The 17,167-nt window shown below is 45.1% G+C and overlaps 4 protein-coding genes across 4 annotated transcripts; 1 reads left to right on the forward strand and 3 right to left on the reverse strand.

Annotated features, from left to right (window-relative positions):
- On the reverse strand, window positions 997-3,168 carry LOC8074428 (beta-D-glucosyl crocetin beta-1,6-glucosyltransferase). The gene has a single exon (XM_002463325.2). The coding sequence runs from the start codon at window positions 3,102-3,104 to the stop codon at window positions 1,665-1,667; it is 1,440 nt and encodes a 479-aa protein (XP_002463370.1). The 5' UTR covers window positions 3,105-3,168; the 3' UTR covers window positions 997-1,664.
- LOC8074429 lies at window positions 4,643-7,501 on the forward strand. Its single transcript, XM_002461145.2, has 7 exons — window positions 4,643-5,173; window positions 5,875-5,952; window positions 6,046-6,188; window positions 6,599-6,669; window positions 6,788-6,883; window positions 7,037-7,129; window positions 7,209-7,501. The coding sequence occupies exons 1-7, from the start codon at window positions 4,718-4,720 to the stop codon at window positions 7,289-7,291; spliced, it is 1,020 nt and encodes a 339-aa protein (XP_002461190.1). The 5' UTR covers window positions 4,643-4,717; the 3' UTR covers window positions 7,292-7,501.
- Window positions 7,833-10,261, reverse strand: LOC8078535 (ribosome biogenesis protein NSA2 homolog). Its single transcript, XM_002463326.2, has 9 exons — window positions 9,938-10,261; window positions 9,650-9,769; window positions 9,490-9,557; window positions 9,144-9,252; window positions 8,988-9,056; window positions 8,852-8,909; window positions 8,372-8,607; window positions 8,214-8,265; window positions 7,833-8,125 (listed from the first exon to the last, which is right to left on the reverse strand). The coding sequence occupies exons 1-9, from the start codon at window positions 10,256-10,258 to the stop codon at window positions 8,058-8,060; spliced, it is 1,101 nt and encodes a 366-aa protein (XP_002463371.2). The 5' UTR covers window positions 10,259-10,261; the 3' UTR covers window positions 7,833-8,057.
- Window positions 10,957-16,320, reverse strand: LOC8074430 (F-actin-capping protein subunit alpha). The gene is made up of 10 exons (XM_002463327.2): window positions 15,999-16,320; window positions 15,761-15,876; window positions 13,934-14,023; window positions 13,016-13,080; window positions 12,760-12,921; window positions 12,160-12,238; window positions 11,988-12,065; window positions 11,523-11,597; window positions 11,407-11,442; window positions 10,957-11,287 (listed from the first exon to the last, which is right to left on the reverse strand). Exons 1-10 carry the CDS (start codon window positions 16,303-16,305, stop codon window positions 11,180-11,182), a joined length of 1,116 nt encoding a protein of 371 aa, XP_002463372.2. The 5' UTR covers window positions 16,306-16,320; the 3' UTR covers window positions 10,957-11,179.

Below are 17,167 nucleotides of genomic sequence, written 5' to 3' on the forward strand. Positions count from 1 at the left end.
ATGCATGGACACTCAGACAAACACTAATGTACTGAAATATATAATGTTATATTGAAAACTAATCAACATGAAAAGAGACGTCGGCTAGGAGGCCCCTAAGCCCGCGCAGCCGAGTCGCAGCTCCCTGAAAAAGAAGAAGAGATTTTTACAAACATGAAACATTTACACAGCTCGTCAACAGCTCCCTGAAAAACACAACCTCGACGACTAGCAACACAACTAACGGAAAGATCAGAGGCAGCTACTGAAAACCGAGATTGCCGGCACTGGAAGTACGCAACACCTCAACTCTGCCAGCAAAGAGTCACTAATCTGCAGCTTCATTCGTCCTTGGTTCTTCTTCATTTTTAAATTTTAACTAACTAGTTATCTATCATCACTCGTGTTTCATACTTTGATAGCAAACTTATTAGTTTTCGAAGACGTATATGGAAGTATATATGTAGAACGAGGTAGACATGTAGACCAGCTCCTGGTCGGTCAGTTTTGACTTTTGAGGCGGCAATAAGGTTTGCAGCCGCGACTGCCCGGCCAATTAGCCCTAAATATCTGTCTCCGTTCAAGTATATCATAAATTTAGCTTGATTTATAAAAGATATGTATAACATTTATGTCTCTAAATAAAAATTTAAAAAATAAATTTAAGAATCTTTCTAGTGATACTAATTATATACCATAAATATTAATATTTTTTAATATATATTTAGTCAAGAAGTGAAAATAACAGATATTTAGAGGACAAATATTTAGGGGTAGAAAAAGTAATTATTAGACGAAGCTGAGGTGGCACTGTTGAGTTGATTAATATTCACATCTGCCAACTCAATTCAAACTTGCACTGGTAAGGCCTTGTTCAATTTTCAAAAAATTTAAAATTCTTTATCACATTGATTCTTTGAAGGCATGCATGAAACATCAAATATAAATAAAAAAATAACTATAAATAAAAAATAACTAATTATATAATTTGTCTATAATTTACGAACCTAGTTAATCCATAATTGAATAATAATTACACCAAATATACAAACAAAATGCTATAGTACTAAAACTAAAAATTTTTCTCAACTGAACAAGACCTAATTAAGTTAATTACCTAATCAAGTTAATTTGCGGACATGTGCATTGTATTCGTGTTACAAATATGAGCAAAGTTCGGTTCATTTAAATTTTCAATCCGCGTGTGTAGTCACATGCATGATTTTTTTATGCCAAATATACCCTACTATTATATATGAATTTATTTGCTAAATACTACTTAGAGGTTTTTAGAGCAATCCAACACTTGATTTTTTTTTTCTCCCTCTCTCTCTCTCTCTCTTCAGTGCTCCGAAGAGATAACCGCCCAAACAGTAGGAACGACGAAGGGACGATGGTTACGGTTCCGATAGTGTAGAAGGCTATCGAGACAGGACGACCATGGTCATGACGGCGGCGGAGAGAGAAGAAGACGGAGGTCGCTGCAGACATGGGAGGATCTTGTCGTAGCTCTATGGTCACGGAGCTCCGGCGAGACCCTGTCGCGCTGTGACGGGGCAACGGGCGACAGCGACATGACGGAGGAAGAAGGCATTAGAAAAGAATCCTGGGTTAGAACACTCTGATGAGTGGCGAGCAGACGGACTCTAAACGAAACAGAGCAAAGAGCGCAACGCAACGGAAATTCAGTTGGGCACGGCCACTCGCTGCTGTCCCTTGCCGCAGAGCCGCGCCATGCGCTGGACGAGCGCGTCGACCAGCGCGCCGTCCGCGTCGTTCCGCGCCACCACCTCTCGCAGCTCCGCGGCACGGCGCCTGAGCGCGCGGCTCTCCTCCCCGCGCATGGCCCCGCGCACCGCGCGCGCCACGTCCTCGTCCCGGAACTCCCCGAACCGCTCCTGCGGCACGCGCACGGCGGCGCCCAGCTCCGCGGCCAGGTTGGCGCCCAGCGGCTGGTCGATGTGCAGCGGCAGCGCCACGATCGGCACCCCCGCCGCCAGCGACTCCAGCACGGAGCTCCACCCGCAGTGCGACAGGAACGTGCCGCAGGCCGGGTGCGCCAGGACGCGGCGCTGCGGCGCCCACCCTTCCACCACCAGCCCGCGCCCGGGCGCCGGGGCGAACCCGCGGGGCAGCGCGCGCGCCGGCGCCGGCGCCGGCGCCGCGTCGTCGTCCTCCTCGGGGCTCTTGGGGAACCGCACCACCCACAGGAACCGCTCGCCGCTGAGCTCAAGGCCGCGCGCCATCCGCGCCAGCTGCTCCTCCGTCATGAAGTACTCGCTGCCGACGGAGACGAGCACCACGGAAGCTGGAGGCTGGGCGTCGAGCCACCGCGTGACACGGTCGGACTCGGACGAGTTGCCGCCGCCGCCGTCGGAGTCGTCCACGAGCAGCGGGCCGACGGGGACGATCTCCTTGCCGCCCAGGAGCTCGGAGAGGTAGCCCATGTAGGGTCGTTCGATGTCGGCGCACGTCTTGATGGCCACGAAGCCCGAGGAGCGCGCGAGGCTGAGCAGCAGGCGGTCGCGCTCGGGGACCAGGGCGTCGGGGTGCTCCCGGACGGCGAACAGGGACGTGTACTTGGCCTCCTCCTCGGCGGTGCCGAGCCCGACGCCCTGGAACGGGAACGCGCGGCCGGTGCCGAGGCAGTGGACGAAGAAGGAGGTGGCGGCGGCGCTGCAGGTGCTCAAGTGCACCGCTGCCACGCCGCGGGCTGCGGCCTCCAGCGGCGCCCACGGGTAGAGGAAGTCGAAGAGGAGGAGGTCCGGGCGGAGGTCGTCGAGCAGCGCGCCAAAGCGCGGCGCGGCGAGGTCGCATGCGCGCTTGAGCGTCGGCATGAGCCGGGATGGGAGGTGCTTGGTGGTGTGCAGGTCGGGCGGCAGGTCCGGTGGCGCTGGGAGGTGGAGCTCCACGAAGCGGATCCGCGGCGTCTGGTGCCGCGCGATCGCCGACAGGTTGACGGGCGTGGAGACGAGGTGCACGGTCACGTCGATGTTATCGCCGGCGGCGCGGCGGCGGTCCGCGGAGGTGAGCCGTCTGGCCAGCTCTAGGTACGGGGTGATGTGGCCGTGCGCGAGCCACGGGAACATCACCACGCTGAGCTGCTCGCGCTCCGCCTGCGCCATGGCGGTCAGTCGGTGGATGTGGATGGATGGATGGATGCAGCCAGCCGTGTGGATCGATGAGCAGGATGGCTATGGAGATTCGTGCGTTATATGCATGGAAACGGGGTCTGGAACGCTGCGGGGAGGCGGCATGGCGGGTTCGCGACGTGGCCGGGACGTCCTGACTCGTGGCCACGTAGGGGGCGCGCGTGTCAGGCGCCTGGAGGTAGGTGTCCGTGTCCCAGCACTGCTTCCTTTTTTTTCCGCAGGTCCGCCGCCATGGCTCCAAGCTCCAGCATACAGATGGCGCGCGATTTGCAGAGACACAGACTGCTGACCTCCGGTTTCGAAATCCTCTAGAGAGCCGTGAGCTGGTTCGTCACAGATCACGACCCGCACCATACGGTCACCGTCATGCGGAACACAACATATAATCCAAGAATTGAGAAGGACATGAGAGACCATCTTGAGCGAGTCCAAGTGCGCTTTGCTTGGACGTTACGCGGCCCCCCAAGTTGAAGTTGCTGTTTCGCCGCCGGCACAGAAAGAGATCACCGGCATTCTGCTTGCGTCCTGGCACCGTGGACAGCGGCAGCCGCCGGAGGACGGGCCCAGTGCCGGAAACGATCCAGACTGAGCCCGGCATTCTGCAAATGCTTGCTTGCACCCCGCGGGCGAGATGGCACACGGCGAATTCGGATTGCCTTGCCTTGCCTACGGATTCATCAATGTTACAAGACGAATCTCTTCCGATCACGACATGAACGAGACCTCGAGCTTGCTTTATACAACAAAAAAGGGGTACTCCCGTGAAGCATTGTCCAAAACCAGGAGTACAAAATAGTACGCCACGAAGTTCACGACTGAAAAAACAATTATCCCCCAACCAACGACTGAAAGAACCAATTGTCCACGATGTTCACGGTTGATGGTTCCTCAACGTCTTCAAATCATCCCATAAGATAAAACGCTCCGTTACAATTCTGCTTCCAGTTCGCATTAGGCTCAAGTTTGCAGAGGATGCAGTACAATGGCGGATCTAGAAATAGACCAAGAAGGGGGCTAAATAATACATGCTAAAAAAAATTTTTCTCACTCAATCCAGTACACTAAGACCTTGTTTAGTTCCAATTTTTTTTTAAAAAAAATAGGAATAGTAGCATTTTCGTTTGTATTTGACAAATATTGTCCGATCATGGACTAACTAGGCTTAAAAGATTCGTCTCGCAAATTACAGGTAGACTGTGTAATTAGTTTATTTATATTTAATGCTTCATACATGTGCCGCAAGATTAGATGTGATGGGAAATCTGAGAAATTTTGTAAAATATTTTGGAAACTAAACAAGACCTAATAGATATAGCTAAGATTGATAATTCAATATTGATTCAAAGTGTTCAAAAGCAAAAATTTATAAAATAAACATAGAAAAATATCAAATATATGAAGTCTTTTGCTAAAAAAAAATATGTTGAAAAAAATTGAGCCCAAGAGGGAGGCTGCAGCCACCCCAGCCCCCCTCGTGCATCCGCCAATGATGCAGTAGCAACTAGCAAGCGCAGTGCACCATCCCCTTGTTTTCGATCGGTCATCTTCAGTAACACCAATAGCACAATTAACAGAAGCGTCAGAGGATGCTACGCCTGCGGTTCCGGCCAGCTCACCTGTCGCTGAAGCTGGCCTTCACCCTCTCCCTCGCCGTCTCCTTCTCCGTCTCCTGCTGCGCCTCCTCCTCCTCTTCCTCGCCCCGCACATCAGCCAGCTCCCCGGAGGGCGTAGCCGCGGACCTCCTCTCCGTGCTCGGCGGCCCGCGCGCTGCGGCGCGGGTGCCGGCGGCGGAGGCCTCGCGGCTCCGCGCCTGCCTCCGGTTCCTCGCCCCGGCCAACCCCACCACGGCCCCAAAGGTCTCGTCTTGGAGCCGCGGAGGCCCTCGGAAGTTCCTTCTGGAACGTTGCGATGCGGGGACGGCGGAGGCGGACGAGATGGTGATGTGGCCGCCGGCCCCGGTCTTGGAGCTGGCCCGGCTGGCCGTCGACTCCGGAGGCGATCCCGGTGCCATCCACCGTGCGCTCGACCCAACGATGCTGCCGGTGAGTGTTTATGTTCAGTTCTCCCATTCGGGCAAAGGGAAAATAAAAAGGTTTGGATGAGGATGCAAAAACAAAAATTATCTTGAGTGTAGCAAGAAATGATTTAGATTAACGCGATGGTGTGCAGCTGCAAGCCATAATTTAGTTTCAATTTGGGTTTATACTGATCAGAAGCTGGGATTGGCCATGTTCTGACTATGTTATGTTGTGTAAGTTTTGAATAGGAACAGAACAGGCACCACCATTAGGCTTTGGCTTTGCTTTCTCCTTAGTTTTTAATAATATCATGAATTATGGTATCCTTGAGTTACATTTTGTAACAATTTCAAGTAACTCGTTGGTGTACATACAAGACAAGTCTAGGTCCTTGGCCCTAGTTTAATTTTAAGTTTGCACATTAGGATTATTAGTAACCAAGATTGTACATACAGACAAGTCTAGGTCCTTGGCCCTAGTTTAATTTTAAGATTGCACATTAGGATTATTAGTAACCAAGACTGTACATACAGACAAGTCTAGGTCCTTGGCCCTAGTTTAATTTTAAGATTGCACATTAGGATTATTAGTAACCAAGACTGTACATACAGACAAGTCTAGGTCCTTGGCCCTAGTTTAATTTTAAGATTGCACATTAGGATTATTAGTAACCAAGACTGAACTATGTTTTTTTTACTGCCTAACTAAATCGATCGTTGCAATAGGTGCCAGATGTTGAGGCGGCCCAGAAGAATAAATGCGAACTCACAAGAACACCATATGGGAGGCGCTTTGCCAATGAGGTCCTGATTTAGCTCAAATCATGCTTTAATTTCCTTGTAATCATAGGCTCCGCATTTTGTTCACATGTTTTGCGCTCTTTGTGTTGCTAACAGGAGATCAATTCATATTTTGCCTTCTTGTTCGAATTGATTGTGGCACGGGGACCTTCAGTTGGATTAAATGTATCCCTGAATCGCTATGATTTGTTCCATGGGCATCTTTTCCTTGCATCTGGAACAGGACGGCTTGGAATTCTGTAAGTGCCTTGAATCGTTGCTTAGGCTTTGTTCCCGGACTTTCTACTGTCATATCTCCCTTCAGTAAAATGTTACAGAAGATGTATCTGGTTTAGACGTCTTTTGGGTGGCATTACAGTTTATCTACTTTCCTGTGCCAATCTGGAACTAAAACTACAGACATACCATCAGCAAAATGAAGCTGGAATTTCTTGGGGGAAACTTGGATCTCCTGTAAGCTCTTAGTAGTTGAGTTAACCACATATGGAGAAAAGTCAAGTTTGATATGAGGGTTGCCATAAATCATATCAATATATCATCTTTAATATGTATCCCTCTAGAAATATTTAATATACTTGAGGCAAAATGTGTCAAGTGTATGCAAAGAAATATTGATGTTTTACTCATGATTGATTCTTTTATTATGTAGGTTCCATGCTAAAGAATACCCAGCATTTAATAAGGAATTGTTTCCATATTATTTGGGATATTGCCAAGCAGGTATTTTTTTTTTTGGGGGTTTGATGCATAATCTAGTTTCCTTTGCTGTTGATGATGTACTTGGGCACTGTACTTTTAAGTACTTAATCGAATTTATTTTCCACTCCTTACTTTACAGAATCTAGTGTACCATATGATGATTCTATGAATTTGCGCAATGTCCTTTGGTTAGCACCTTTGCCATCAAATGAGACAAAAGCTTGGTTAGCACCAGGTAGGGCTGCTGTGCACTCAACTTTGTTCATGTATTCTAACTTGCTGTTTTCCTGATAATAAATCAGGCCTGTTCTGTGTATCTAATCTGTTTTGAATCCCTCTTTCTATGCACAATTTAAGCATTGTGGTTAAAATTTACAATATGCTACAGGAGCATTAGTTGTCTTGGACGCACATCCTGACGGAATTATCTATCAAGAGATGATACGTGACTATGTTCAAATTGTAAGAACAATATACGAAGGTTAGGTTCTGGAACTCTGTTGGCATGAAATGTGCTATGCGTTATAGGTAACTTAACTGATTTCTTAACACTTATGCAGATGATCTTGGGGAGGTTGCTGTTGATGTCAATTATCTAAATGTGGCAAATGCAGCTCCTATAGATAGAGTTTTCATTTGCTGAAATTCTTTTCTGAGAAGCAGACGTCAATGCATTATCCTAATGTCCACCAAAGCAATGGTTTGTTCCCATGATGACTGCTGTGTATTTCACACGTTTATTTGATTAATTAAAAATGCTCAATGAAACAATGATTTGATGTAAAGTTTTACAGTATATTGTTTTGTATATTCTGTGTACTTTATATTGATTGAAACCTTTCAAACCCAAGTATGTCTGATTGAAACATACGTCTGATTGAAACATACTATTGCACTGGGCAGAGTGAACATCATTTTTTGCATAGTACTCCCTCCATTCCAATATAAGATGTTTTATATATTGCTTTTGATATGCAAGTAGACATAATGTATGTATACATCTAGACAAGCCATAATGTTTCATAATTTGGAACAGTGGGAGTATCTGACACTTTTTGAGTCAGAAGATATGCAATAGAACGGCGGGAGTATCTGACTCAATGAGTCAGATGATAGGCAAAGTTTGAGTGAGGATAATTGTCTTCAAGTTCAGAGAATCAGCTAAGGACAGTTCAACGAAGGCATTGTAGCTCGAGAAAATGCTGCTAATTTGTATTACTCAAATTCATATAGCATGCTATAATAGTTAAGTCATTCATAGCACACAGCAAGAATACAGAATGCTTGCTACCCATGGTGCACAACAAACTACTGGGATTAGCCATGACATCGGTAAAGAACAAAAAAAGCATATCAGAGCGGATACAACTGGGACGATTCACCACCATACACAAAATTTCACTATGGCTCTACACTAGCAAAACAGCATTGATACAGCCATCATTCTCCGGGTTGTTTGTAACTTGAGCATATTTCCCTGCAATACAAGAAATTTTGTTTATTGGACAGGAACAGGATTCAAGGTAGGTTGGGCAAAAGGAGCACAAAGTTGGCAGATTTCTCACCCCAAACAACTTTTCCAGCAGGAGTTACCAGGCCAAGCTCACTGACATTTACCTGAAAGAACATAGCAAGCAGCAAAATCTCAGTGAACCGTGATAAGCACCTAATAGTCACTAGTCAGCTACACAGAGTGAATAACTGGTAAAAATGCTCAGCATACCTCAATGATTGTTCCCCTTGTCATAACACCAAGAGACGTGTACATTGGACCATTTGGGTTTTTCTTCACAGAAATTATGTCAAGGTTGAAAGTGCACTTCAGTTCTGGGTGAGTCACATGAGCTTTGGTGAAACGCAGACCAGTTGGCCGAATGAACCGTTCATACTTTGGTGGTTTCCTTGTAAATCCAGCTCCAACAAAGGTGGCTTTGGTAACCATTCTCTTCCACTGCTTGGCTGCACAAGGAAAAAAAGAACAGCTAAATTATTCAGACCAAAGGAAAATCGTGCATCCTATATTATCAAATGTTTATGAACTATTAACAGAAGATGGAAGACACTGGTTGCTCATATGAGCTGTCAACTTTTCATTAGCACATCACAATTCCACAAAGCATATGCAGATATGTGGCATGACATAAATAAAACCTTTAAACGGTAACCAAATTCCACATTCATTAAAAAAATCTCAATCACTTACTTTTTCGCTTGCCAGTTCGTAGAACCTTGAACATTTCTTCTTCAGCTACAGGTCTGACCTGAAAGGACAAGAAATGTGTGAGTAGAGAATAACCCACTGGAGCAACCAAAAATGAGCTTGTCATGTTGAGAATCACCTTTGGCAGAGGAACATCCCATTTGCCAGCCTTTTCCTTCCTCTTTTGCTTGATTGTGTTGCTCAGAACCTACACTTCACCAGACATCAGTTATCAATGCCTTAAAATGTTACTGTACCACAATTAGCTGGAGAGAAGCCAAGAACACTAATTCACCTTGGCACGCTGTGTCTGATCACGATCCAGTAGATACGGAGGAAGAGCACCCTCTTGGACATCATCATCGACCTTCTGTCGTTTATTTGATTCATCGTGCATTTTCAGGCTGCAAAAGAGCCAATTCAAACAGAGCCCCAAGTAAATAAAATTGCAGCCAGAAAGTAAGACTTGAAACTGATGTCCGCAATTTTTCTCACAACCCCTAGGCCGACTTGGTAATAATAAACTTATTATAGGTCATAATCATCATCATCTACTCGAAGTATCCATGCATCAACTTAAGTTGCTCATATCTATTACATAAGTATCAACACATAAACAGAAGCAGCAAACAAGCACTTACGTCTTCTTCATCTGTGCCTTCTCAGCATAACGTTTCTTGGCAAACCTCTTGCCCTTAGCACCAAGCAACTGCAACAGCACAAGGCACGCAATCATAAACAACAGGGGCACATGAACAACAAAATCAAAAGGGTGTAAACTTTATCAGATCAGAAGCGCACATTGCGGGCATCCTTCGAGCGCCTGTGCACCTCGCGCGCCTCGCGCTTGCGCTTGCGCTCCTCGTGGTCCAGGCGCTTGCCATGGCGCTTCTGGTGAAGCTCGATGTGGTCTCCCTGCGGCTGCAATCACACTCGTGCACGGGAAAAAATCAGCACGAAACTTGTAAAAAAAATCGCGAAAAACAATGAATAAATGGGAAGAGCGGGGAAGATTGAGATATGAGAGCTAGCTAGGGGCAAGGAGAGGTCTCAGATTCGAGGCGGCGCGAAGAAGGGACGGGGCCTTACCATGGCGGCGGAACCCTGAAGCTCGGGTTTTGGGTGGGGGAGGAGGAACCAGAGGTGAAGAGGGATATCTGGGCTTAGGGCACCAGTAGTGCGACCGGCGGCGGCCTTCTGCGCGAGCGGGGGCGGACGAGCAGCGCCGGCCTCCTGCGCGGTGGAGGGAGCGGCGGCGGCAGTCGGGAGGCGAGGCGGTGCTACGCGAGAGGAAGAGAAGATAGATGGGCTTTTTGAGATTTTGTAGTACACTCCTGATGCCCTAGGTTGTGCTGTATAGGCGGGCCCTAGCGTTTGGGCCTGTATCGTCTGGCCCATATATAATTCCATTAATATATTAGTTTAATACTGGAGTATTTTCCTAACAAAAAATCCTAAGCGTCGGCCGGGTTTTGTCGCTGTAAAAACAGGATCCCAGATCCTCCTAGGTGGTTTTATTTATTATATTATATTAGAAGGTAGTTTTATTATTAGAAGGTAGTTTGCACGGTTTTTTTAACACCTTTTGCGGTTAATTCGAGGGAACTCAGGCTCATACGATAGTTTACAGAGGCAAATAGAATTTTTTGGTACTCTATAAATCTTCCATGTAGGATTTTTTTTTTTTGCGATGATTTCCTGTAGGAGTTTTATCTAATCGGCTTTTTAACGGACCAAGCAGAAGAGCTTCGAATTATAATGATGATATATTGATAAAGATAAAGAAGAAACCACAAACAACACCCCGTGGTATATTTCCTAATTGCTATACATCTGTGCATTCTTTCGTCTGAGCTCAAAGATCGATCTCTATCCAAAATACATGGATGGTCATTTACTCATTTTTTTTTACCTCATACAGAACACCCATAATAATCGATCACAATGGAGCATTGATGAAGAAACATCTGATTCACACGTCAGTAATAGGCTGTTTGGTTCCTAACGGCATCGCTACCGCCTACCGGTCGTTCGATTTCAAGTGCCTGGGATGCAACTGCCTTGGCGAGGACCCCCAGGTCAGAGCGCCACCCAAACAAGCCCATAGGTGAAGACTGAAGAGTGTATATTTTCTGGTTGCGCAGGAAAATATGTGAAGAGTGTAATATTTTCTGAATGCCATTCTCTACAAAAGTGTGTTCTTGATTTACACTGGGATTGGGAAGCTCAGACATCAAACAATGAAGAATGCTGATTACTACAGAACAGCACAACATGGCATGGATATAAAAATTCCACTTGAAGCCATCCGGTGACATGGCCTGCTGAGACTCATTTTCCAAGTGCTAATTCTTTGGCAAGGTCTCTCGTAAGACTGAATGCCAATGTGTTATGCCATGGGAAAAGGGTCCGGGTAACTGGAAGTTTTCGCCTAAGATCCTGCGCACAAATTATGGAGAGTTTCAGTGCAACTGAAACAAAGGAGCCATAGTGACGAGGATGCCATAGCACTGTAACTAGTATAGGAACTATCATTCCAGACTATTCACTTAGCCTACCTTGAAAGTTGCATCAGACAAATTTAAGTATGATTCCTGCACATGAATAAAGCAAAACATTATCCAAGATCACACTGATGGCTAATTGGTTGACTAAACATCAGACAGATTCACACCTCGAGAGATGACAAATATTCAGACTCATGATGTCGAATGATGTTAGTAATTGAAACCGCGCAATCATCAGGTGACTGAAACATCAAGCATATAAGAAACATAATGTTAGAGGCATGGTTTAAGTTTATTGACTCTTTACTAATTTTTTCTTAAGAAAAAGAAGGAAGTGAGAACCAGGTTATATTTCAATGCATCATATAACAAAAAAAAAACATAAATGGAATATTTTTAAAGTTCTTGCCAACACCTTGTATTCGAGGAAAAAAAACTAACACCTAAACATAATATAATAACATGTAGATGGAATATTTTGCATCGCAGACTGAACTACTTTGCGCAAGTGAAGCACACCAGTATACCACGCAACAAGTGATAACCACTGAAACAGTAGTGGGACTAAATGTGTGAGGTCAGAAGAAGGATGCCATCACAATATTCAGGGCTCAAAATTATTCCAAACTAACCTGCATTATGGTGGAGTCCTTGCGATCAATATTAGTATCCAGCTGGACATTTCCCTCTTCAAAATAGTGAGCATCTACCTGGCGTATATGCAAGTGATATTTACAAAAAATTAAATTATGTTATATTAACATAAATTTAGAAGCTCTTACCTTGTTAAGTAAAAAGGCCAACCTGTATATTTCCTTTAATATTAACAAACTGCAACTCATAATTGAATTCCATGGTCCAAATTGAACGCCAGCTGCCATTGCTGGATGACACAATATTCAGTTGGCCTTCATCAGAGGCTAAACGATTAAAAGATCAAATCTTTTTGGAGCATGCTTAACAGTTCTATTGAGATTATGTGAAGCAATTCCTCTGATAGAGAAACAGAAAGAACAGGCAGGCATTAACATGTCATAAGGTTCTAGGCTGGTGATAAAATAGCATACTCAAAACCAACAACATACACAAAGATATTGAAAATGTCACCCATGAAAAATCTGAAGACTAAAAGTTGCATGCTGAATAGAAAAATAATAGGTTCTCAAAGGAATGCAAGGAGATACTGATAGGAAACTAAAGTTTAAGGAATATCCTGAATAAAGTTCCAAAACTAAAGAGAATCTAGAAACAGAGGATCGGTAAATCGCCTTAAAGGCTAAAAAGTATCAGTCTTATTATATAATGCAGAGCAAAACTAACTGATCCATATGTGCAAGATTTAAGAAAATATGGCAAATTTCTTCAGGAACAAGGAAAAGACAAAAGACATGAGCTAGACAATACCAAAAGTTCTGTGGGCTACGCTTAGCCGCAGAAATAACTGCTGTGAAACTGAAATCTGATCCTGGTCCCTCTATATCCTTTCCACTAGTACAATAAATGGCACAGGCCCCTTTGGGATAAGCTTCAACAACGTATTTTGACAATTCAACATCTAAAGCACACCTGTATTTATACATAAGATTAGATAACATATGTGCAGTTGTGATATAGTATGGAAACTGGAATAAGTCAAAGGAAAGACGCACAGGTAGTCTACCTAAACTCTTCAATGTAAGCTGATGGAAGCTCCTCATCTTCAGCAGGCCTCAGTTTTGTACAGGTCTTTTATCATGAGAAGACAAAACATTACAAATTAATTTGATGAAGGGTCGTCTACAATTGAGTGGCCAAATTAAATTCAGTAAAACTATAAAAGAGCCTTAGATGCATATACTTTTAAAATAAAACACGTTACCAAATACATTAATGAATGGGTTCAGGTGTTAAACAATTTATATCTTGTAGATTTGCCATTATCCAGGCTTAACACAATCTTTGATTTAAATAGCCTAGACAAAAGCATGTGACTACCAACAAAAGCCTGAAACTGCCAGCGGTGGCATAGTGTGTGCTATTTCAAGTTTTTTTTTTCTGGGGGGTGGGGTGTCATGTTTTAAGTTTTAACATTTCTCTTACCGAGTACATCCTCAAATTTTGAACATTTTAGACAAATTTAAGCCATGGACACAAAAACATATGGCGGTTTTAGTATCGATGTCTAAATCTATTGTGCAGTTTACTTTATAAACCAGAGCAGAAGATACTGTGCGATCAGATTCTGCAATGCAAACAGCTCATGTCTGCTACTAATTCTTATGGAGCATATTGATTGACGTGAGTGCATGACATATCCTACATGAGACACGTTAACGCGCTGCATGTACTTTAGGCAAGAAATGTTAATGTAAGATTTCAGATGCAAGGTTCCATTTATTAAATGTATCAGAAAATTTAGATTATCAAGTTCGAAACTTATTGCAGCCATGAAGCTGCTAGGTAGACTTTTCTCTAAGATGACTAGATTGTGTGGTGCAGTGGTGCTTAAGTTTTCTAACAGATAAACATCACTTGCACAATTGGCATCACAAATCTGTTTAACATAGCAAGGGAAACAGTGTGTGATGTGCGACATTACCTGTTTCAAATGATCTATAGTAGCAACTTGTGCAGTCCTGGGGTCCAGATAATTATTCTTGTCAATCTCCCCATAAGTTGAGATGATTATCTGCAAGAATAAATATTCAATGATGGTCTAGTGTGATTTCTGCTATTCTTAGCAAAGTAACATCACTTAGGCTTTTGCCCCAAGAGTGCATTGCAAAAAAACTCCACCTCACCAATTTACAAAAAATAATAAAGGTTAAGTTTCAGATGTTTAAATAGTTAACCCAAAGGCTTAGCATTACAAAACATAATGAGTCACGAATAGGGATCTATCCTATTACAAGCTCACTGGAGCTTTGAGATTTTCTGCCTCGATAGAATCTCTAAGTGAACTGCCAAAATACATCAGGGAAGTGGCAAGAGTGCAAGAAACGTTCTGATGGCGATTCATGTGTGCAGCGCCTTCATGCGAAATCCGTGGTGTGCTACGGTCTGAGGATGAGTCACAATCTCTTGGACTTCATTGTTGTGGTCAGGGTCAGGGATCAGCAGCAAAGAGCGGAGTTCTGCACTAAAGTAAGTGCACAGAGTAGGAGGAAGAGCACAAATCAAGTCATGTGTTGAATAGACAGTGGATACTCGATAAGTCCACCATGGCATCCCACTCTTGTGGTGAGGCTCAAACGCCTTCATTGGAACCTTCAGTTCTCAGAAGGTTGAAGCATATGACATATACCGAGTAATTGGATTGGATACTCAGCATTAGCATACCCTTCATGTTGAGTGTTTCCAGGGTAAGTAGGGATGTACAGGTAATTGGTGGTGAGGCATGAGGTCTCAAATGCACCAAAGGACTCAATCAACAAAGCAAGCGGCAGGGGAAGTTCAATCTCCTTGGCGAAACTTGGTGGGGTCAGATACCTGGAAGGGTGCACTCCGTAATCATGATGGATGTTGTATAGCTTTGCATACAGCGCAGTCATGCACACACGATAGTCACAGGGACAATCACTTTAAGCTCGGTATTGATATCAGCATCACGCATTGATCCACTGTCAAAATACAGGATCGTTAGCGAGTGGTTAAGGACGTTCGCCATGCAGCGGCGTAATTCAGTGAAGTTGATTTCAAGAATTTGTCTGGCCAGCTCTTTTGTAGCAGTATTGAGATATGATGGCTCAACAGAGTCTAGGAGCTCATGGAAGAGTTTCAAGCATAGGATTGTCATTTGCAGTAGGTGGCCCCATTGCCAAGGTCTGTCTTGTGGCTTGTCTCTTGGATTGGTCGGCAGAAGTTCCAGCATCTTTGCCAGTGGCATCCGTGGGTTTCATCAAATTTGCGCTTTACCGTTTCCTTGCATTCAGCCATGGGAACTAACATTGAAAGTTTATCTGCCGCAAGGGGCTTGAAAAGAAAAGGCAAAACTAAAACTTCTACAAGTATTTAAGACAATGATCTTCCATGGATCATTATCCACTATCTGCAAGCATATGTCACGCAATTGAAACAAATGTTTCATCGGCAAGGATGTTCAGGGTGTCATACCAATTTTCACTTGACTCTTATATGAAAACAAGAGGAAAATGACTGCAACCATCTGACCACGAAGCACGCCTACTTATCATGTTATCAAAGAGGGATCCACCCAAATGTTCCAAGTGCTCATAAACAACAAATTATGCAGTTCCCAGCTGCTCCGAGCCTTCCGAATCTAAAAACATAGTCCGGGGGTATTTCTAGCAATAACTGATGCAAGGGCAGGATTGCTAAGTCTTACTAATAACTGATTTAGATGGTGAAGCACGTGATAAGAACACGGATCAGGAAACAGATAAGAATTGAGAAGAGAGGTGCTCACGTCGCCACTGCGGTCGGGGAGCTCGAAGTAGACGAGGCGGGCCTTGTTGTACTCCGGGAAGGCCTCCGCGGCGGCGGCCTCGTACACCGCGTCGTCCCCCAGCAGCGCGCGCACATCTGCGCACGGACGCCACGCCACGGGATTCAATTTGAGCACGAGTCAGATGCCGAGCTGGATTATGTACAGGCATAGGGATCGGAGGAAAGAAGGAGGGAGGGGCGAGGCGCGTGGGGCTTGCCTTTGGCGACGTAGTGGATCTCGCCGGCGGGCGCGTTGGAGAGGAACCAAACGGCGATCTCCCGCTTCTGGCGGTCACTGAGCGGCTCGCCGGCGCCGCCTTCGACCGACATTTCGGGGCCCTGGAGCGGCAGCGGCGGCGGTGGGTAGGGAAGAGGGGAGGAGGGGATGGGAGAAGGCGACGTGGAGTGCGTGGGAATGAAACGGAGCGGAGGAGATGGCCGCGATGGCAACACGGACGGACGGCACGTGACGTGAGAGCAGGCGGGAGGCGGGCGCGACGGTTGACGATGGTCCAGGGTACCCATCGGACGGACGAGGCCAGCAGGGGTGCGTTTGTGAGGGTGTACCAGCCCAGCCTGGCTAGCCCATCAGACCCAGGCCCAGCCAAGCCAGGCTTGTTTGGAGCAAGTGCTGTTGTTTGTGTCATTGTATGAAACTAGCCTGGCCCAAAGTAGCTGGTGTTTGTGTAGCAGTTGGGAGCCAGGCTAACAGGACAACTACCTCAACTACCTTATGGAGATTGTGTTTGGCACATATGAAACTCGGTCAGGCCCATGATCAGAATACAACAATTCACATGTTTTGAACTGAATTTTGCAAAGATGCAGCAAAATAAACATAACACACACAGAAATCCTCCTTGTTACAACATCTAAATTGGGCCTCAGTTTTAACATCATTGCCCATTCGAATTAATTTAGTTCAGCATACAATACTTAATCTGGAAGCTAGAAAAGCTGCAGGACCTACTTATTTGCAGGACAAGTGCAACAAGATTTAGATACATACATAACCATGGCCACCAAGAGCACAATCAGAGATATAGCTATAGGAAGAAAGATGTTCATTGTACCAACAACTTGCTTGGGCTCAGTGATGCCTTGTTGTTTGGGAAAGCGATTGGTTTCCATGGCATCTTCATCACAGCCCAGGTACTCTAAGAAAGAGGCTACTGCCTCTTCCTTTGTTGGAAACCCCTGGTAGCAGTTCTTCTTAAAACCAGCAACCTGTGCATTGCAGTCAGCCCAGTCTGCATACACTCCAGGCTTGTATCCCTTGTACACAACATACCAAGTCATGTTCCTTCAAAAAAACCCGAACATCAATTTAGATTTCAATTCTGCTAGTCTTTGAAATGGAACTGAATAAGCCTCAGTCATAAAGAAC

Source organism: Sorghum bicolor, chromosome 2 (assembly GCF_000003195.3).
Source record: "Sorghum bicolor cultivar BTx623 chromosome 2, Sorghum_bicolor_NCBIv3, whole genome shotgun sequence".
Classification (NCBI taxonomy): Eukaryota; Viridiplantae; Streptophyta; class Magnoliopsida; order Poales; family Poaceae; genus Sorghum; species Sorghum bicolor.